At 43.1% G+C, this 23,600-nt stretch overlaps 1 protein-coding gene across 4 annotated transcripts in view; it reads right to left on the bottom strand.

Moving 5' to 3' along the window:
• The window catches only part of SNX11 (sorting nexin 11), an 85,865-nt gene that overhangs the window by 37,703 nt on the left and 24,562 nt on the right, over positions 1 to 23,600 (bottom strand). For all 4 annotated transcript variants that reach the window (XM_077459759.1, XM_077459760.1, XM_077459758.1 and 1 more), the window contains exons 3-4: positions 11,067 to 11,153; positions 10,791 to 10,891 (exon numbers count right to left, since the gene is read on the bottom strand). In XM_077459759.1, the coding sequence (XP_077315885.1) occupies positions 10,791 to 10,891; positions 11,067 to 11,153 (188 nt within the window). The remainder of the gene's footprint in view (positions 1 to 10,790; positions 10,892 to 11,066; positions 11,154 to 23,600) is intronic.

Raw genomic sequence — 23,600 nt, 5'->3', positions numbered from 1 at the left:
AAGCACAGAGCCATCCAGTGACCCTCACACACAGGGGATACAGGAAGTAACAAGAGCAAGCACATTGAGGCCAGCGGTGAAGAAAGCATTCAGGCTTTCACAAAATGGCTGCCAATGTAATCAATATGAATCCTAGGGAAAATGGCTGCTGAAGCTCCCCAGGGGAATCTATAGCTTTCCCAAATCCAAGATGGCCGCCGGAACGGCGCCATGCAGTGAATAGAGCAAAAATAAAAATTAGCTGCCTGCTGACAGACAGACAACCTCCACAAAAACTGCTTTCTCTGGACCCCCAGACCTGGACCAGGACTGACAGCAACCACACAGAGCCTCCACAGGTGAGAAACAGCGACCCACACACACCGCCCACAGCGCATGCAGACATCCCCCTCAGAGGGGGAAGGGAGGGGTGATAGGGACTTGGGAGAGAAGATAAGGAGGTGAGGTGGCCCCCAAATCGACCCCCCAGGGAATGCCCAGCTGCTCCCCCCACCAAAGCAGGGAGAGCTACACTTACCAGTCCTGAAGAGCTGGGAGACATTCCATCAAAGACCTACGCCTGCGCAGTTACAGGGTAGCTGCTGGCCCGGTATACTGTGATCCAGACATCAGTAGCTCGGTCATATGTATACCCTGGAGCATTGAAGCTCACCGACCACCTCTGGAGCATGAGGTATGTCCTGGCCTGCCGAGCTGTAGCTGCGGCCTGCTCACGCTTGATGGCCAGACTGGGGAGACTATAAGGATATCATTAACCAGCCTGTCACCCAGCCGGCAGTTGATAGAGGATCTCAGGATCTCTCATTTTGCGCAAAAAGCAGCAAACCTGCAGTAAAAATATGGACCGAGAGGCCCGCAGGGTTTCCTAGGTCATTCTCCTTGCTAGGCAAAATGAAAACTAAAGCTGCTAGCAGCAGGAGGAGGGTTGATAGCACGGGGCCCTCCCCCCCGCAGCAGGAGGAGGGTTGATAGCACAGGGCCCTCCCCCCGGGGCGGGATTAAAGTTCTGTGTATTGTGTAACAATTTTGCCTAGTTTCTCCTAATGGCAGGCTATACAACCCATGTAATTACAGAGAGGAGCTGTGCCGGTCGGTGAATAGAAGAGAAAGAGGGCCCTTGCCTATGTCGTGGCTCCTTAGCCTTCCTGGCCTGTGGGAGTAGAGTACTCTTACCACCAGTGGCATTTTTAATAATTTCATCTAATGAGGCTCCAGAGACGTTCACCAAGGAAGGGAAGATCCGTCAGGGCTTTTTTGGATGTCTGGTCAGCAGACCAGCATTTTAGCCAAATTAGGCGCCTCAGCACCACAGCTGACACTGAAGCCCTGGATGACAGCGGGAGAGTATCCAGGGCCGCGTCACAGACGTACTTAAGGCCTTGCACTAGTTGGTCTGCTAGTTCCACGCAGACAGGAGAAGCCTGTTGCTCTCCCAATTCGCGGTGCAAAAGTTTTGCCCACTCAGTCAGTGTCTGCAACACAAGTGCGGACGCCAGTGCTGGTCGCACGGCTGACCCTACAACTGTAAACAAGGAACGAGCCACTGTCTCGGCCTTCCTGTCCGTGAGATCCATGAATGCAGGAGTCCCCTCAACCGGGATCATGGTTACTTTATTTAACCTGGGTACTAGGGGGTCCACGACCGGAGGAGCCGACCTTGAGGTCTGTCTGCAGATGGGAGGGTTGTTAACCAAGGGACCGCCCCCCTGGGCGGAACTAAGAGTTCTGAGTGTTGTATTACAACTATGCCTAGTATTCTCCTAGTGATAAGGCTAACAACCCATTTCTTAGAGAGGCGCTGTGTCGGTCGGTGAATATAAGAGAAATTACACTTTCACGGTCACTTGGGACTAAAACTTCACCTTCATATGCAGATTCTGTTGTGCTATCTGAGCATAGCAGGGCATATCCTTCTTCAACCAAATATGGCCTATGCTGATCAGCCATAACTTTATAACCACTAAGTGAAAAACATTGATTGTACCCTTACAACTGTATCTAAAAGTTGGTGAGATATTAAGTAGCAAGCAAACATGGTGTCCCTGAAGTTGATGTGTTGAAAGCATAAAGAATAGGCAATGCAGTCGGCTGTGTATGGTCTGCAAAGCCACAGGTCAGTCAGAGTACCCATGCTGACCCGTGTCCACAGCCAAAAGCTCTTACAGTGGGCATGTGAACATCAGAACTGGACCACGGAGCAATAAAAGACGGTGCCCTTATCTGAGGAATCAAATTTTCTTTTAGATCATGTGGCTGGCTGGGTGCACGTGTGTCACTTACTTGCAGAAGAGATGGCACCAGGATGCAGTATGGGAAGAAAGCAAGCCAGCAGAGGTAGTGTGATGCGTTGAGCAATATCCTGCCATTCATGTGGATGTTACATTGACATGTACCACCAACCTAAAACACTGTTGCTGATGAAAGACACCCCTTAATGGAAACGGAATTCCCTAGTGGCAGAGGCCTCTTTCAGCAGGATAATGCACCCTGCCGCACTGCAAGAATGGTTTGATCAAAACAATGCGTTTGAGATGTTAACTTGGCCTCCAAATTCTCCAGATCTCAATCCAATCAAGTATCTTTGGGATGTCCTGGAAATACCAGCTGATCAGTGGAGGTCAGATCTCAGAACTTATAGGACTTAAAAGAATCTGCTACTTACAGCCTGGGGTCAGGTACCACAGCATACCTTCAGAGGTCTAGTGGAGTCCGTACCTCGATTGGTCAGGGCTGTTTTGGCAGCAAACTGGGACCTACTCAATATTAGGTGGGTGGTCATAAAGTTATGGATGATCAGTGCATGTTATTGCTCAGGGCAGGCTTCCTCATGGTGACAACTGTGGAACAGGTTAAAGAATATATTTTATTTTGTGATTGGGTTTAGGTCTATTTTAAAATTCATATACCTAGAATTCAACTACTCCTAATCTAGAACGTGCAACTCCGGTAGCTCTTCAGGCTCATTTTCCATAGAACTCATTTCTGCACCCCTACAGGATGTATTTACAGTAAACAAAAGAAGGAAAATCTAAAAAGCACATGAACATATAACCACCAGAGTTAAAGCAGAACTCAAAACTGCAGATATCTTTATTTTTGTACCCACTTCCCTGCTGCCCAGCCTTCTACCCTTATTTTAACATTTACGGTATGTGAGCTTTTCTGCATTAAAACCTAAGAAAGGTCACCCAATCATTCATACTTCATTTTCATCCTGCTGTACACTGCCTTGTGTGCAAGGCATGAACTGTAGGACATCTCTGCAGTAATGCTCACTGCAAATATGACTGACATGTTACAGACATCATGCCAAAACATATAGGCTGGTGAACAGTACAAACCCAATGCTGCAAAGAATTTCACAAGGAGGGTGTGGACTCTGCAGCCAACTCTTCTGCTTCTAGATGAAATTACAGAAGTAGTGTGCACCACTGAGGACTCAGCAGCTGTAAGTGACAATCTATATAGCGCAGAGGTTGTGTCTATTACTATCAATGGGTCTTGCAGGAGGTTAGGCATAACACAGACACAAGGGTACCTACAGTATTGCCATTTCAATGAAAATTTGATGCAACATTGGTTAGGGGAAGGGGGTAATACTAAAGAGTAGCCCAGCCCAGAGGCAAAAGAGACAGAAACAGGCCAGTTTGAAGTTCTACTTTAAGGCTTATTCACATAACTGGACTATGACTGTTTTCTATCAGTTACTGCATTTTACATTTCATCATATACAGTGGATATAAAAAGTGTACACACACACACCCGTTAAAATGTCAGGTTTCTGTGATGTAAAAAAAAAAAAAGAAATCCATGTAGAACTTTTTCCGCCTTTAATGTGACCTATAAACTGTACAACTCAATTGGGGCGGGGGAACAAAAATTTAAAACGAAAATAATGTGGTTGCATAAGTGCGCACACCCTCTTATAGCTGGTGATGTAGCTGTGTTCAGAATTAAGCAATCACATTCAAACTCATGTTAAATAGGAGTCAGTACACACCTGCCATCATATAAAGTTCAGCTGTACTAATAGGTCATTGTTAAAAGGCATCAGTCAGGAGAAGGGTACAAAACAATTTCCAAGATATACCATTGAATCATTAGATACAATCATTAGATATACCATTGAAAACAGTGAAGACAGTCATTATCAAGTGGAGAAAATATGGCACAACAGTGACATTACCAAGAACTGGACATCCCTCCAAAACTGATGAAGACGAGAAGAAAACTGGTCAGGGAGGCTGCCAAGAGGCCTACAGGAAGGATTAAACCCCTCCCGACCAGCCGCCGCAGTTACACTGTGGCAGGTTGGCTCCCCTGCGCGAGCCGTCGTAGCTGTAAGCTTGCCCGCAGCGTGTGCGCATTGTCGGAGTCACGATAAAATAAAATAAAAAAAAAACGCTAATCATCACCATTACTAGTAAACAAATAATAAAAATGCCATAAATCTATCCCCTATTTTGTAGGCACTATAACTTCTGCGCAAACCAATTAAAATGTGCCTATTGCAATTTTCTTTACCAAAAATATGTAGAAGAACACATATTGGCCTAAACTGAGGGAATTTTTTTTTTTTTTTTTTAAATTAGGATATTATAGCAAAAAAGTACAAAATATTGTGTTTTTTTCAAAATGTACGTTTTATTTTTTGTTTATAGCACAAAAAATAAAAACCGCCGAGATGATCAAATACCACCAAAAGAAAGCTCTATTTGTGGGGGAAAAGGGACATCAAATTTTGTTTGGGTACAATGTCGCAAGACCGCACAATTGTCAGTTCAGCAGTGCCGCATCGCAAAAATGGCCTGGTCAGGAAGGGGACAAATCCTTCCAGGAATAAAGTGGTTAAAGTGGATGTAAACCCTCACATACACCCAGTGAATTGAACAGCCTCAGATGATAAACAGAGATGAAACAAATCTCCCTACATAGGTTTTACCTGTATATCGGAGTCTTCATCTTTATATACGGTTTAGAAAGTTCGTGTTAGGAGATTTTCTCTTCCTAGTTAGCACTGCAGTGAAGTCTGGGCATACAGTCAAGACAGCTGATTGGAGAAAAGGCACACACCCCCTCTCTTCATAGGTAGAGATTTTCAGCTCTGTGCCAATCTATTTATAGCATTCTCCCCAACACAAAACTCAGGCTGCTTTTATCATATGTGACAACTTGTTAGACGTTATTAGGCTGATAACAGAAGAATACTGGACAGGAGACAGCTACGGGACATAGTGCTTTGAATGAAGAGAGATAAAACACTGCAGATATGTGTGCCCAGCTCAAATTTTGTGAATCAGGTTTACATCCACTTTAAAGGAGCTGCAGGAATATCTGGCAAGTACTGGCTGTGTGGTACATGTGACAACAATCTCCCGTGTTCTTCATATCCGTGGGCTATGGGGTAGAGTGGCAAGATGGAAGCCTTTTCTTACGAAGAAAAACATCCAAGCCTGGCTAAGTTTGACAAGAATGCATCTGAAGTCTCCCAAAAGCATGTGGGAAAATGTGTTATGGTCTGATGAAACCAAGATTTAACTTATTGGCCACAATTTTAACCGCTTGCCGACTGCCTCACGCTGATATACGTCCGCAGAAGGGCTCGTACAGGCAAACTAACATACCTGTACGTGACCCTTTAAGATCCGGCCAGCGGGCCCGCGGCAAGCTGCGTGAGTGGGGATACCCACAATCGCCACACGGGGAGGAAGATCGGGGAGATGCTAATGTAAACAAGCATCTCCCCGTTGTGCCTAGTGACACTGATCTCTGCTCCCTGTGATCAGAGCAGAGATCAGCGACGTGTCACAGGTAGCCACGCCCCCCCAGTTAGAAACACTCCCCAGGGCACAGTTAACCCATACACTGCCCCCTAGTGGTTAACCCCTTCACTGACAGTGTCATTTACACAGGAATCAGTGCATTTGTATAGCACTGATTGCTGTATAAACGACAATGGTGTCAAAAATGTCCGATGTGTCCCCCATAATGTCGCAGTCACGATAAATAAAAAAAAAATAAAAAAACGCTGATCGCCGCCATTACTAATAAAAAAATAAATTAATAAAATGAATAAAAATGCCATAAAACTATCCCCCGTTTTGTAAACGCTATAACTTTTGCTCAAACCAATCAAACACATTGCAATTTTTTTTACCAAAAATATTTAGAAGAATACATATCGGCCTAAACTGAGGGGGAAAAAAAAAGTTTTTTTATATATTTTTGGGGGATATTTATTATAGCAAAATGTAAAAAATAATGTGTTTTTTTCAAAAATGTCGCTCTTTTTTTTTTTATAGCGCAAAAAATAAAAACCGCAGGGGTGATCAAACACCACCAAAAGAAAGCTGTATTTGTGGGGGGGAAAAAAAAGGACGTAAATTTTGTTTGTGAGGCACATCGCACGACCGCGCAATTGTTAGTTAGTGCCGAATCGCAAAACATGCTCTGGTCAGGAAGGGGGTAAATTCTTCCGGGCTGAAGTGGTTAAAAGATATGTTGGCGCAAAAACAACACTGCACATTACCAAAAGAAGAACACCATACCCACAGTGAAGCATGGTGGTGGCAGCATCATGCTTTGGGGCTGCTTTTCTTCAGCTGGAACAGGGGCCTTAGTCAAGGTAGAGGAAATGATGAACAGTTCCAAATACCAGTCAATATTAGTACAAAACCTTCAGGCTTCTGCTAGAAAGCTGAACATGAAGAGGAACTTCATCTTTCAGCATTACGACCTAAAGCACACATCCAAATCAACAAAGGAATGGCTTCACCAGAAGAAGATTAAAGTTGTGGAATGGCCCAGCAAGAGCCCAGACCTAAATCTGATTGAAAATCTGTGAGGTGATCTGAAGAGGGCTGTGCACAGGAGATACCTTCGCAATCTAACAGATTTGGAGTGTTTTTGCAAAGAAGAGTGGGCAAATATTGCCAAGTCAAGATGTGCCATGCTGTAATAAAAACAAAAGGTGCTTCAACAAAGTAATAGTTTACATGCACACTGGGCTTAAAAAATACATCTATTGTCTTGGAAGTAAAAAAAGCTCATATAGAGCATTTTTTGTACAAAGAGTAGATGAGTTTAGAAGAGTTTTGCTTTTTTTTCTGCCAGTAAGCTCCAATCAGAAACGTGAATCAGAAGGGTTTTTTTTTCTGCCGCTAAACGTTGAGCTCAAAATATGCCTGTAAAATGACCTAACGTGCATTGGCACATAGGACAACTTTGAGCTGCTTCTACAGGCAGAACACAAAATTCCTGTAGAAGCAACATTTTTTAAGCCGGTAGTCTACTGAAAATGGGTCACAGGAGTGCAGAACGAACTGCACTACTGTGATTCACAGGAGAGGTGCAGCCAAACGAGCCTCGACTTTACTACTTCAACCACTGAGCAAACAAGCAGGACAAAACTCTGGATAGCCGCACACTGGAAAAAGACTTGAAATCCCATCTTTAATTGAAACAACGTGGGTCACATCAAAACAGAATCAAAAAATCCACAGCAAAAGGAATAACAGGGTACAGGAAAAACCGACACGTTTCGCACCGCAATCAGTGCTTACCCATAGATGTGACCCACGTTGTTTCAATTAAAGATGGGATTTCAAGTCTTTTTCCAGTGTGCAGCTATCCAGAGTTTTGTCCTGCTTGTTTGCTCAGTGTGTGTGTAATGGTCAGCACCTGGGGCTCATCAATAGGAGACAGAGCTTCAGTCCTCGAGGATTACCTTGGAGCGGTGGTTCATCCTTTCTACTTCTTTAACCACTTAACAACTGGCTCATAGCCGAATGACGGCTACAGGGCGGTTGCTTAACTCTGGGGTGTGCATTTGAGAGCATCCATGACCATCGCGGGCGTTTACCACGTGATCGCTCCGTCAAATGATGGAGTGATCACTTGTAAACAAACCGGCGTCATGTTATGATGCTGGTTCCTCCCTCCCCTCTCTGTACCGATAGGCTGTGGGCTGGATCTGCAGTGCCCACAGCACTGCTCACCGACAATTAACCCCTCAATTCCCTGCAATACCCAGCAATGCCCTGCCAATACCCAGCAATGCCCTGCCAATACTCTGCAATGCTCTGCCAATACTCGGCAATGCTCTGCCAATACTCGGTGACACCTGCCAATGCCCAGCCACACTCGGTGACACCCGCCAATGCCCAGCCACACTCGGTGACACCCGCCAATGCCCAGCCACACTCGGTGACACCCTGCAATGCCCAGCCACACTCGGTGACACCCTGCAATGCCCAGCCACACTCGGTGACACCCTGCAATGCCCAGCCACACTCGGTGACACCCTGCAATGCCCAGCCACACTCGGTGACACCCTGCAATGCCCAGCCACACTCGGTGACACCCTGCAATGCCCAGCCACACTCGGTGACACCCTGCAATGCCCAGCCACACTCGGTGACACCCTGCAATGCCCAGCCACACTCGGTGACACCCTGCAATGCCCAGCCACACTCGGTGACACCCTGCAATGCCCAGCCAGAGTCGGTGATACCCTGCAATACCCAGTCATAGTCGGTGATACTCTGTAATACCCAGCCATACTCGGCCATGCTTAGCCATACTCTGATACCCTGCAATACCCAGCAATAATCGGTGATAGCCAGCCATGCGTGGCCATGCTTGGCTGTACTTAGCCTCTGTATGTTGCCAGGCTGTGGAAGTCTCACACATGTGGTATCGCCGTGCTCAGGAGCAGTAGGAGAATCTATTTTGGGGTGTCATTTTTGGTATGTACATGCTATGTGTTAGAAATATTGTATAAATGGACAACTTTGTGTTAAAAAAAAAAAAAAGAAAAGAAAAGCATTTTAACCACTTCCCACCTGCCGGCCGTCATATGACATCCTTGAATTTGTGCGGGGATATCTGAATGATTGGCGTAGCTACAGACATCATTCAGATATCAGCTTTTTCAGCCGGCTATTCCTTATACCATAAGAACGATCATAGCAGCTGTTCCACTGCTTGATCGCTCGTACAGGAGGCGAGAGGGGAAGTCCCCCTCCCCTCCCGCCGCCCTCCGGTGCTTCTACCGACTCGCCAATACGATCAAAGCCAGAAGTTTTTTTTGTTTTTTTTTTAATTTCAGGCTTCCCAGCCTAGAGGTGAGATGTGGGGTCTTATTGACCTCATATCTCACTGTAAAGAGGACCTGTCATGCCCTATTTCTATTACAAGGGATGTTTACATTCCTTGTAATAGGAATAAAAGTGATCAAAAAAATTTATTTTTGGGGAAAATTTTTTTCAAACTACAATAAAGTAAAATGAACAATAAAAAATAAAAATAAAAAAAAATTCTAAAGCGCCCCTGTCCCCATGTGCTTGCATGCAGAAGCAAACACATACATAAGTCCCGCCCACATATGAAAACGGAGTTCAAACCACACATGTAAGGTATCACTGCGAGCGTTAGAGCGAGAACAATAACTTTGGCCCTAGACCTCCTCTGTAACTCAAAACAAGTAACCAGTAAAAAAAAAAAAAAAAATTTTTAAAGCGTCGCCTATGGCGATTTATAAGTAGCGAAGTTTGGCGCCATTCCAAGAGCGTGTGCAATTTCGAAGGGTGACATGTTAGGTATCTATTTACTCGGCGTAACTTCATCTTTCACATTATGCAAAAACATTGGGCTAACTTAACGGTTTCATTTTTTTTAAAGCACAAAACTGGGTTTTTCCCCAAAAAACGCGTTCGAAAAATTTCTGCGCAAATACCGTGCAAGATAAAAAGTTGCAACGACCACCATTGTATTTTCTAGGGTTTGCTAAAAAAAACATATATAATGTTTTGGGGTTCTATGTAATTTTCTAGCAAATAAATGATGATTTTTACATGTAGGAGAGAAATGTCAGAATTGGCCTGGGTGCTCCAGGACGCCTGATGGTACTCCCTGCATGTTGGGCCTCTGTATGTGGCCACGCTGTGTAAAAGTCTCACACATGTGGTATCGCCGTACTCTGGAGTAATAGCTGAATGTGTTTTGGGGTGTAATTTGTGGTATGCATATGCTGTGTGTGAGAAATAACCTGATATGACAATTTTGTGAAAAAAAAAAAAAAAAAAAAATAAATATAAAATCGATTTTGCAAAGAATTGTTGGAAAAAAAATTACAACTTAAAAAAAAACTCACCATGCCTCTTTGCCTCTTAAATACCTTGGAATGTCTTCTTTCCAAAAAGGGGTCATTTGGGGGGTATTTCTACTTTTCTGGCATGTTAGGGTCTCAAGAAATGAGATAGGCCGTCAGTCCCTCAGGTGTGATCAATTTTCAGATATTGGCACCATAGTTTGTGGACTCTATAACTTTCACAAAAACCAATATCCACCAATTTGTACTTATTTTTACCAAAGATATGTAGTAGTATAAATTTTATGAAGAAAAATTACTAATCTGCTAAATTTTATAACAGAAACGAAGACAAATTCATTTTTTTTTTTACAGAAATTTCTGTCTTTTTTCTTTTATAGCATAAAAAACCCAACGGTGATTAAATACCACCAAAAGAAAGCTCTATTTGTGTGAAAAAAAGGAGAAAAATTTCATACGGGTACAGTCTTGCATGACGGAGTAATTGTCATTCAAAATGTGAGAGCACCGAAAGCTGAAAATTGGTCTGGTTATTAAGGGTGTTTAAGTGCCCAGTGGTCAAGTGGTTAAGTACCAAAACAGATATCAGAATTTGACTCATCAGGGTAGACATCTTGCAGCTCCTATATGTCCATTTGTCCACATGTACAAAGGAATATATTAAGAGAAAACTACTCACACTAGGCCAGCATATTTCTGCAGCTGTTTCCTTAACCAGTCAAATTCCCTGTAACGTCTTCTCACACAGGAGGTCTTGGCAGTGAATGCCTTGCTGTTGGTCTAAGAAAAGACAAAACCGCATGTAAAAAACAGACTTTTAATTACTATAAAAATATCACAAATCAGATTTTTTTGGATGAAGACAATCTGTACTCCCTGTTTTTAGAACTACAAATCTCAGCAGAGACTTAGAGCTAAAATATGGAGGTCCAGACGTTGCCAATCTCTTACTCACGTGAAGGAATATTTTATAATCCACATAGGATGTCCATGACCCTTCATTCTGCAGTCTGGGATCCTGGACACGCACAGTGATAAATTCCTACAAAACACAAAAGACCTCATGTGTGCTTACTGGAAAGTGACAGGGAGTTCAGATAATGACAGCAGATAAATCTCTCATACTGTAAGTACACAAATCAAAGGGGGCAATTTACTGATGTACCACAATCTATCTTATTCAGTGAGGACCTACCATAGTGTACTAACCTATAATAAGCAATAAGAAATCTTATAACTGACAAATATAGTACACTTAAATCTTGTCAATATGGGTTGCACATTACCTTTTTTTTTTGCAGCTCTTATGAATATATTTATTAAGGTGATATAGCTGATAGAGATAGAGCTTGGTATATTTATTTGCTAGATATGATTTGTCCTGCAAGACAACATGGAGCCATTCATATTGCAGAGAAACAGAGGGTTAAAGCGGTTTTAAACCCAAAAACTAAAATATTCCTTTTTAGGCTTTATGTCTTTTATTTTCATCTGGTGAGCTGGTCAGTAAGTCAGTTTATTTATTTTTTTTAACAGGCCAAGTTGTTCAGGAAAGGGGGCAGTTAAAGAGTTAAGACACTATTTGACACGGACAGGGGTGCTTACAAGGATCAGCTTTTATTCATTTATGCAAAACCTTTATCCCAAAAAGAGAAAAATAAATATTGTAACTGCTTAAAAAGTGGTGAATTGATCTTTAAGAGACATATGGGCTTTTTTTTTTTTTTTTTTTTTTTAAAGAATCGTATCGGTCCGTTGTTGCATCTGCCTGCCCCATGGCACCTCTAACACTGAGAACCAAGCAATCGAACACCGCTGATCACTCGGTTCTCACAGCACAGCAACTCTGTGCTCTGCCCCCATCCCACCCCCGACTCGCTGAGCTATGGAGAGGGCGGGAGCGGTCGGCTTAGGCTCTCAGCGACTTGCCAAGAGGCTGAGTGGGGAGTCGGTGCAGTGTCATGTGGGCAGATCTCAACTTCATTGTTGCGATCTTGCCTGAGCCTGGAACAGCTCTGTGACTTCAGCCCGCTCTCTGCTGAAAACGGCTCACAGCTGTGCAAAAAGAACTGCACTGCTGTGATTCACAGGAGAAGTACAGCCAGACGAGCTTTGGCTATACTCCTTTAATTTGTTAGCCAACCATCTAAATCTGCTAGTGCATCTAACACTATCCTACCCCTAGACTGACAATGCTACAGTCCCAAAGTATCTCCTTTGCTCCTTCGTCTTTTTCTTCCGTTAAGTCGTCAGGCTTAGGGGAAAAGAAATAACTCCTATTGAAGTAGATGGCGGAATCCTCCATGCTGCGTCATTGTATTCTGACAGTGGATAAATCAGCTGTCAGAATACATTGATCAGCACTGCAGCCTACTAGCTGCAGTGGTGATTGAACTAAAGTTTTTCAACAAGCCTGTTCATGAGCAGTCAAATCAGTAGATCGAATGCTCTTGAACCAAACTGGCCATAGATGGATTGAAGATTGACTGGCCCCTGCTGAACTGACTGAATGTGAATTGATCTATGGCCAGTTTAAGGCAGGAAGTCTGTTATTGGATATATTACCAGATAAAAAGGAAAAAGCCTTAGAAAAAAAAAAAAAAAAAAAAAAAATGAATGGAAAACATTTAAGGATTTCTGAGCTGCAATGTATTACATTATTATTAATACTGCTTTAAAAATCACAAAAGCATAACGCATGATATATTTTCATTACTATACATTATCTGCTTTTTAAAGTGATGTAAAATCAATTTTCAAACCCACGAAAGGCATTACCGCAATAATCAGCTGAATTTACCAGATTTCATATTTTAATGTATTTTATTGATTACCGAGGTGCTCTGTATGTAAGGCCAATTTACAAAGTTTATTATACGTGTTATTCTTTATTAAACTACAGCTAGCGGCAGGCTGGGTGTAAGCGAGTTTCACAGAGGTCTCAACTGATGGCGATTTATATGCGATGGTGTCTGTACCTTACAGATGTGGGCCGCAGCGTATATGAATGGGTTTCAATATACAGTATATTTGTGTGTCAATTGTCTGTCTCTTTTTGTATTGTGCCATTTGTCTTTTCCCAATCCTATGTTAGAAGATTCCCCCATCTACTGATATATATATGTTTATATGTATCTATTGTTGTTCATATCAGGGTGGGCAGGGAAAACTGTTGTTTATTGGTTAATTTAGAGTATAAGGATACGGGGTGACACAAGACTACATAGTATTTTATGACAATGTTTTTATTTTTTTATATTTAGTCTTTATAGAACAATACGTTGTCTTGTTAGAGCACATATATGTATTTGCTTTTCTTTTGTCTATATGTGATATATACAATTACATATTCATGGGTCTCTCTTTCACATATGAGGTTTATGTAACAGGAAGTCTGCAATTAGCACCTGATGACACCTGTTTTAGGTGGGACTATATAAGAACTCTTTTGCAGACATACCTGTGTAATGACTAAGCGCACGTGAAGTGTGCGAAACACGCTGTATACCCAGCATTCTGATGGCAGTCATTTTTGGGATGTCCATTATAAAAAGGGTTTTGACCTACAGCGGTGTGCCGCCATTTCTTATAATCTCATTGTGTGCGGAGGCAAGCACCTGCTGGATCATTAGGCTTCCTTATCTCACCTGGAACGGCGGGTTTTCTTTTTTCCTGAGAAACCCAAAAGCTCTGTCTTTTTTTCCGCTTAATCGGCAGGCTTAGGGGAAAAGAAATAACCCACATTCAAGGTGGATGGCAGAATCCCCCATGCCGTGTCATTGTATTCTGACAGTGGAGAAGTCAGCTGGACTCAGTTGCTGTCAGAATACATTGATCGGCACTGCAGCCTACTGGCTGCAGTGGTGATTGAACTAAGGTTTTTCAACAAGCCTGTTCACGAGCAGTCAAATCAGTAGATCCACTGCTCTCGAACCAAACCGGCCATAGATGGATTGAAGGTTGGCTGGCCCCCACTGAACCGGCTGAATTTGAATCGATCTTTGGGCAGTTTGAGACAGGAAGTCTTGTTATGGGATATATCACCAGATGAAAAGGAAAAAGCCTTAGAAAAAGGAAAAAAAATAAAAATATAAAAATAAAAAAAAAACACAACCACGAATGCAGCACATTTAAGGATTTCTGAGCTGCAATGTATTACATTATTATTTTAAGGTTAATCCTGCTTAAAAAAAAAAAAAAAAATCACAAGAGCATAACACATGATATATTTCCATTACTATACATTGTCTGCTTCTTTTTTTAAGTGATGTAAAATCAATTTTCAAACTGACTAAAGGCATTACCACAATAATCGGCTGAATTTACCAGATTTCATATTTTATTGATTACCGAGGTGCTCTGTATGTAAGGCCAATTTACAAAGTTTATTATACGTGTTATTGTTTATTAAAATACAGCTAGCTGCAGGCTGGGTGTAAGTGAGTTTCACAGAGGTCTCAACTGATGGGAGCAAGAAAATAAGCAATTTGAAGCGGTAAAAAATAAATTGTAATACTGTAGTTCATGAGAAAATAAGGCTTAAATTAAATTAAAAACCCAGCAGTAGAGTTTAACTAGTTCAGGTCCACCCTATAGCAGTTTCACTGCTACAGGGCGACACCTGTACGCTGGATCACGTATATATAAATGATCTTACACTTCCTGGTAGGGAGCGCTCATGCGTGCCACCGCCAGATCGTCCCGCTGTGATTACACACAGCAGGAGATGATCGGCAGGTGTCGTAAACTTGATGTCCCCAGGCACCCGCCAATTGTGAAAAAAAAAAAAAAAAGACCCAGAACTGCAATCTCATCTATTCCTCTAGTAAAAGGGCCTCCCACAGTACAATAAAACACGTTAGGCACAGTTAACCCTTTGATCGCCCTTGATTTTTAACCCCTTCCCAACCAGTGCCATTAGTCCTGTGAACATGCATATTTTTAGCACTGATCACTGTATTAGTTTCACTGGTTCCCAAAAAGTGTCAGAATATCGTCCGCAATATCGCAGTCCCGCTATAAGTCGCTGATTGCCTCCATTACTAGTAAAAAATAAATAAATAAGAAAATCCCATAGTTTGTAAATGCTATAACTTTTACGCAAAACAATCAATATACACTTACTGGGATTTTTTTTTTAACCAAAAATATGTAGCAGAATACATATTGACCCAGGCGCCCACATGATTGGATTTGATTGACAGCAGTGGGAGCCAATGGATGCGGTGCTATCAATCTATCCAATCAAGAGCCGAAACAACGGGCAAAGAAGAAGAGCGTGTCTCCACTGAGGGAACGAATGGGGGTGGGGGGGCTAGGGGGCCGGAAAGTGTCAGAAGTTTTTTTATGGTAATGCATAAAAGATGCATTAAAGTGAAAACACAAGGTTTTAAAGCCCCTTTAAAGTAATGCAGTGCCTTATCGCAAAAAATGGCCTGGTCATAAAGTGGGATAAATCTTCCGGAGGTCAAGTGGTTAACGTTTAAGTTATATCTTTCATTGGCTAACTTTAATCCCAGCTCCAGGAAAAGTGTTACAGGCTCGTTAAGGTCTGGGGGACAAGTACTTAGGATTTTTGGTTTACCTATGGAATCCTTTTCTTGAGTACATCAAAGGACACAGGGTTTTCGTATTATTCATGTTTGCTTGAGTTATGCTGCCACCAACAGGTGAATGGACACTGGCTAACAGGCAAGCTTCCCCATCCAGGCATAACCCGATCCAGCACAGCCTCAGTTTTGTAACAAGCACTGAACACAAAGAGGGGAAGGATTCTGTGTCCTGTGATGTACTCCAAGCAAAGGACTTTTACAGCAAAACCAAAAATACTCTTTTCTTAATCGCACATTACAGGACACAGGGTTTTTTTTTTTATTCAAGATTACTTGGGATGTCTCATAAGGGGGTCGAGTAACAAAGAAACAGCAACAAAAAAAAAAAAAAAACAGAACAGGGAAAACCCACTAAAAGGACACCTGCAGGACGTTCCACTCAAAATTGGTGTCTGCAATGTGAAACTCTCTTGACCTTTACCTTGAACAGCTGAAGCTTGATGCTGAAATACCCAGGAAGCACTGGGACCCTCGTTAGATTGGGCCTTGACTGGACATTTACCACTTCTATAGCCGGTGACTCTACTGGCGCACGCGCACCATCCCTTCAGATCGCTGTGCCACAATCGAGGCTCCTGCGGGCATGTGCAGGAGTGACCCCGGAGGGAAGGCCAGGTGAAGATGGAAGCCTACTAGCGCTTAACTTAACTTTTCTCTGTAAGTTAAGTTTTATTTATCCATTTTTTAACCCAGACTGCTTTAATGCCATAGGCCAGAGAAATGAGTTGATGAATCTACCAAGAAATACTGGATCAATAAAGCAGCCTCTCTTATGGAGCCCTTCAAACATTACAAACATTAAATTTGACAGCTAAAAACGGAGCTGTAGACTTCAGGTATGGCCTCAGTGAACAAAAGGCAAATCCACTTTGCACTGCAAGTGCAATTGAAAGTGTACTGAAAGTGCCCTTGGAATTGCAGTCACTCTAAATCTAAGGGGTAGATCTGAAATGAGGGGAAGCTCTGCCGATTTTATCATCCAATCATGTGCAAGCTAAAATGCTGTTTTTTATTTTCCTTGCATGTACCCCTCAGATCTACAGAGACTTTACTTCCAAGTGCATTTTCAGTGCAAAGTTAGTCTTTAGTAAATGCAGCGGTGGTATTTTTGCCTGTTAATGTTATGCAATGTTAATCTATGGCAGTGTTATAACTTGGCAACTGGCACCATCTAGTGGCCTAAATGTGAAATGGACTTCAATTATTTTCTTTGCAAGAACATGGAGAAATATTACAGGAAGTGACTGTTTGTTTATATTTTACAATGACCTACCTACCCAGAATGCCAAGTGACCTACCCAGGAACACTCAGTACTGAATTGCATGCTGAGAAGGATATAAAAAGGACACACACGGCCATTTTCTTTCTCTTCTGGATGCATGGCCTGCCTGCAAGGAGCTGTGGGTGCGTGTGTCCCACAGCACTGCGGCCTGCTCAGTGCAGAGCAACATTTGAAGCCAGAGGAGGACTTCATACCACAGTGTGCTGGAGCAGCAGTGTGGTCGGATCAGGAAGGATCCAGAGGCACCCTGACGGAGGTAAGAGAACTCCTGGTGACCTTGCAAAATGGAACAGCGTGGTCGCAGCAAACAGACAGACAACCGGAGCGGAGGTTTCCTATTATTTCAGACCTGATTTCGTGAGAGGGTTGCTGCCCATAATCCTTAACGCACTTTTACACACTTAGACTTAGGCTACAGTTGCTGCGACTTCTAGACTATACTCCACTGAGCACTGACACTGTGATTTGGAGACAACTACACTGGAGGTAGTTATAAGCGTGCTACACATTCTTTGTCTGTTGGATCCTTTGGATTACAATTACTTCAACACAATAGCTAGCAGAAGACTAAAAATTACACAAGGCCTTGCATTCAATCACTATAATAAGGGACTGCATTATAAAGCAGGAGGAGCTCCCTAGCAGTTGTATTGCATAGTGTTGATGGCATTGCATTTCGGTATTTATCACAGCATGCTGGAAGTGGGAAGGTGACGGAGTTAAGGCATTGTCACTCAGCATTGATCCCACTTGGAGACACATGTGCAGGGGTAATCTAAGAATTCTACACATGTTAAAATTGTTGCGAATACCCACTGTACGTTTGTGTGATGGTGTAGTTATTGTAATTATTGTTTTATACAAGTTTCAGTAAAAACACTTTCTGGGTAATTACAATTGGTGCGCAGAGTTGTTCTTCTTCCTACAGGTGGAGCAACAGATACCCAGGTAAAGGTACACTATTGTTGTATTGTACATTGTGGGGTCATCCTCTGTTGTTGGCTTCACACCAACACTGCACCACAGCTGTGTCAAGGGGATTGAGCCAAGTTATTAGGGGTGTAATAGCAGAGTGCAGGCCCAAATTAAATACTAGCAGCTCCTTCAAGGGGTAAGTGCTACATAAATAACCCCCAATGTCCTGGTTTAGGTCGAAAAAGGACACCACCTTAAGCAAAAAACACTACCTTATCTCAGCGAAGGACCAGAAAAATGTTATTCAAAGAGCGCAGCCAGCTCCGAGTCCTACAAGCCAAAAGCAATGACCACAAAGACTACCTTGTGCATAAAAACACTAAAGGAATATACCGAATGGGTTCAAACAGAGGATCCTGTAAAACAGACAAAATCTAAATTAGGATCCCACAGGAACACTGGAGATTGTACAAGGGGAATATTTCACCTTTCCAAAGTCCTTTACCAAAGAATGAGATGCAATAAACCTCTCTGACGCTTGAAAGTACTCAAGACCATAGAAAACTCCATACTTGACTGGAGAAAAGCAAAAATGCACCCCATGGCATACCATCGAGGATGAAACTTTATTTTCACACCAGACAAAATAAGCCTTTCAAGTGTGATGGTATATTTTCCTGGAGGTCACATTCCCTGACCTGAGCAGGTTAGGAGTCAGAAACAACCCTGCCCCCTTAGGACTAGGGCCGAACGTCACTGCCAGGTGCGGTTTGCTCCCCAAGCCTCGTTCTGATCCCGATCTCACGGCTGTGCTTCTTTCCACACTACTGAGGCGGAACGACCATTATGGACTCATTCCTTTACTGGAACCCATATCAGTGTCTGATGGACTGTTTTTCCCACCTGACTGTGATGTGAAATGGCCTGCATAAGTCTGGACAAGCTGAAGGAGATAGTGCTGTGCTCAGCCATCCCACCTTTCCTGCCTGGATCTGACGTGGTGCCAGCCTTACAGGATCTGCTGTGACTTGCAGTCCAACTCCATCTCTTCAGCCCAGTTATTGGACCTGAATGCAATTCTTCTTTCCTCCATTTGAGTGGATATTGTTGTTTAAATAAATTGTTTTATGATATATACTCAGAGGCGCCCCTCTCCTTGTTTTTATTCTAGTTTACTGGAACCCGCTTTTAGTTTTCTTGGTGGCTGCGCTGAGTGATCCTATGACATATATTTTTAGGAGTGTATGTATGTGTACATATATACATCTCTCCATCTCGGTCTATTGGGTACTGCATTCTGAGGTATCTGTATTGTGCCTTTTTACTTGTTTTTAGGACTAGGGCCTTAACAACCATGCTGTCAAAGTCAGGGACCATAAAGCAGGATGGAATATCAGAGTCTGCAACCACAGATCTGGATGATCTTGAAGAGTCTACAGCTCATCTGCCAGCAGGTGGGCCCTCTCCATGTACCACATTTTGGGAGGCCAAGCCAGTGGAATAAGAATCACCAACACACCTTCTGTCTTTACCTTGAAGAGTAGGTGAGGAAGGACTTGAAGCAGAGGGAATGCATAGATCAAAGAAAACTGATCCTGAGGAGTCACCCGGGCATCCACTACAAACATCTGAAGATCCCTCGATGGTGAGACAAATGTGTCCAGCTTGGTGCTGAACCTGGACACTACACCTGGAGTCCTCCTGCAAAGGGGAGGAGGGAAAAGAGAGTGCCCATGTTTATATCCCAGGCATTCCAACTCTGCGAGAATCCCTAAGAGCTGTTTGTTCAAGCCTGAAATGGCTGCCAAAAGTACCTCCATAGGCACAAAATGAATGCACCTCTGAAAAAAATAGAAATACCAGATAAGGACAGGGATTCAAAACTGAGCTGACGAGGGAAGCAATTGGAGGACAAAACTATGTAGTGGGTGTGGGTCTTCCCTACCAAAATATGGGATTGGGGAGCCCACCTCTTTGTCATTCCCCTGATTGTGTTCCACCATGGCTTGCTGAGGGATATAAAGCCTCAATAGCACAGCTGCAGCAAAAAACTCCTAGTTGCTTAGCAATACCCATCACCACAATACTTGAAGGGAGATGCCCTGGAAAAGGCAACCAAACACACTGCCTGTGAAGTTTTCCACATGTTAGAGCCTCTGGGAAATCCAAAATGGCAGCTGCACACATGCCAATGTGACATCATTGCGAGCATTCTAGATGGCTGGGCCCACCCTCTTTCTCCACCAAGGTAGAGACCAAGCTACTTGCAGAAGGCACAGTAACAAACACAGGCAGCTCAGAGTCCCACAGCAGCAAAGCACAACAGGATCTTGCAGTAAAGAACACATCCAAGGGGGACAGCCACAGAAGGACCTTTCTCACAGGGGCATTCATTAGTCCAGTCTGCAGGGCTATCAGAGAGCACAACCTTCACGCATCATTGCAGGCATGCCCTGAAGGTGCTTCCAAGGACAAGACTCCCCTTGGGATTACCGCTCCAGATCTTGTAGAGCACCCAAACAGTATCCGATAACAGGTACCCAGGTTAGCAATCCCCACAGAATCTAGTGCCAACTGGCAACCTTACAGGCCATCCTCGATCTTTGAAGCAAGGTCCCCGTACTGTCCCTCTAGGCCCCAATTTGTAGGCGATCATTCTGGATAAAGCCCTTCCTTTTTCACACAGGGGTGTATGGAACAGGCAGTCCTTAGCAAATCCATAGAAAGAAATCTTCAGACAGACTCCAAAGGCTCATCCATCACCTACGGACACTAGTGCAAAATGGAGGCTTGTCTTGTGCTAGGAAGGATTATTTCTGGGTGGGGAAGCTGCCTTTTTTTGTAAATGGACACACATACAGTGTGTCTCAGTCCCACTCCCTGCCCACAGGCTGTGATTGCCTCCATAGAGAGAGAGAGAGAGAGAGAGAGAGAGAGAGAGAGAGAGAGAGAGAGAGAGAGACTGTTCTTGGGCACAGTGCTGGATCAAGATCAGGTAAGTCCCCCACTATTAGATTTTCTGCTGATTTTTGTCTTCAGATTTACCAAAACCATGTAGTACAAAGGCCTGCCTGATTGCATACAAATTGAAACTCCTAAGGTTTGACCTCATAGTATATGGTTTTGGTAAATCTGAAGGAAAGAATCAGCAGAAAATCTGATAGTGTGTATGGTACTTAAGGGGGGAAGGGGGTGGAGGTGCACACAGATGTTTTTTTACAATAATGCAGAGAAGAAAACTACATATGTAAACCCAACACTTCATATTCCTGATATGTGCCTGCTGTACCCTGTACTTGTATGAGAAAGTATCCAGCGCTCTTTGTATTGCTTCATTTGTGTAAAATCCCCGGTGTTCTTATCAGTCCCTCTGCTTTCCTATTAAAAACTGACCACACTAAGCAGGAAAGCTCAGCGTGGTTAGTTTTTCAGCTCTCCGTCCCCAGCTCTTATGCAGCTGAGAATAGAGGGAATGTGATCACTTACAAAAAAAGCTATTTATAATTTTTTATATCTATACACAAATGTTTTGCCTTTCATTTCAATTTTAAACTGAATGGGTTGTTTTACAATAACTTTAACCACTTGACCTCTAGAAGATTTACCCCCCCCCCCCCCCCTTCCTGAACAGGCCATTTTTTGTGATACGGCACTGCTTACTTTAGCTGACAATTGCGTGGACATGCAACGCTGTACCAAAATAAAATGTATGCCATTTTTTTCCACACAAACAGAGTTTTTGGTAGTATTTGATCACTTTCATTAGAGGACAATACGTATTCTGTTACATAGTTTTGGTAAAAAATCCCAATAAAAGAGTATATTGATTGGTTTGCGCAAAAGTTAGGGTCTACAAACTACAGGATATATACTAGAATTTTTATTTATTTTATACCAGTAATGGTGGAGATCAACGACTTATAGTGGGACTGTGATATTGCGGCAGTCAATCTGACACTTGACACTGTGGAAACGAGGGACACAAATATATGCACAAATACAGTGATCAGTGCTAAAAATATGCACCTTCACTGCACCTTCACTGTACTAATGACACAAGCTGGGAAAGGGTTAAAAAGGTGTGCGTAGCCAGTGTTATTTGTGTACTGTGTGGGGTGCTTTTACTAAGGGAAGTGATGGACTTTATTACAAAAACAAAACGAAAGCACTCCTGCGCATAAGGGGAAAAAAAAAAATAATAAAAAAAAAAAAATAAAACACACACTGGCCTTGCTGCCCTCAAGGGTGGGGCACCCTAAAAGTCAAAGAGAAAAAAGAGGGCGCACCCGCCTTGTGCATTACCCTTTAGATATGTATTTATTGAAGACATAAAAAGCAAACTACTCACAAACAATTGTATAATTTCTTGCAGTAAGACAGTAAGAGTAGTCATCAAATGGCAGCATCTAGTAACAGACGAGCAGGACTCTTCAGAGGTCACAGAGGAGCGAGGAGCATTTCTAAGGGACCTACCCCTCTTCTTCAGAGCTCAGCAGTGGGTGCTCCCTCAGCAGTCCCTGTATTAATAGGTCCCTTTGAAATGCGTCAGAGGATAGTGAGTGGTGTGAGCTCCTCTGTGACCTCCGGATAGTCCTGCTCGTCTGTTACTAGATGCTGCCACTTGATGACTACTCTTACTGTCTTACTGCAAGAAATTATACAATTATTTGCGAGTGGTTCTTTTTACGTCTTCAATAAATACATATCTAAAGGATAATGCACAAGGCTGGTGTGCCCTCTTTTCTCTCCTTGATGGATTTTATTCCCTGCTTTGCAGGGACACAAAATTCATCACTTCACCCCTATCAGAATGGAGCTATGCCTTGTTTACATAGGCAGAGCTCTGTTCTGTGTGTTTTCCTGACGATTGGTTTCTGCAGTGACAAATCAGAGCAGAAGCAACGCACACCTCCTAACCAGAAGTGTGGGATCATGTGCATATAGTGTGTGTGTGTGTGTGTGTGTGTGTGTGTGTGTGTGTGTGTGTGTGTGTGTGTGTGTGTTGTGTGTGTGTGTGTGTGTGTGTGTTTGTGTGTGTGTGTTTGTGTTTCTGCACAGCACAGCCGCCCTGTAGCAGTAAATCTGCTATGGGGTGGGTGGCAAGTGGTTGAAAAGGCAGAAAGTGTTTTTATCTTAATGAATTCTATGCATTAAGATAAAAAGCCTTCTGTGTGCAGCAGCCCCCCTCATACCTGAGACCCATCTCTATCTAGCGATGTTCCACATAAGATTCGGCTTTCCAGGACTTCCCTCCTCATTGGCTGAGACAGCAGCAAAGCACCATTGGCTCATGTTGCTGTCATTAAGTCAGTGAACCAATGATGAGTGAGATGGGTGGGGCTGGGCCACAGCTCTGTGTTTGAATGAACACAAGGAGCTGCAGCTCCGTTGCCCCCATAGAAAGCTATGTGCTGCATACTGTGGGGGCACCCAGGAGGGAGGGGCCAGGAGCACCAAAGAGACCCAAGAAGAGGAGGATCTGGGCTTCTCTGTGCAAAAGCAACTGCACAGAGGAGGTAAGTATGACATATCTTGTTTTTAACAAAAAAAAAGTAAAAAATTACTTTAGTGTCACTATAACAGGGTGACACACAATTTTTATTTATTTTTTTGAGGACAAACAAGGCTCTCTTTTCGTGATACTGTCTTGCAACCATTTTTTTTTTTTTTTTTTTGCAA

This window comes from Lithobates pipiens, unplaced genomic scaffold, assembly GCF_037356315.1.
Source record: "Lithobates pipiens isolate NorthernLeopardFrog02 unplaced genomic scaffold, aLitPip1_a1.2 Scaffold_28, whole genome shotgun sequence".
Classification (NCBI taxonomy): Eukaryota; Metazoa; Chordata; class Amphibia; order Anura; family Ranidae; genus Lithobates; species Lithobates pipiens.
The sequence above is the reverse complement of the archived record's forward strand: the minus strand, read 5'-3'. Positions and strand labels throughout refer to the sequence as shown.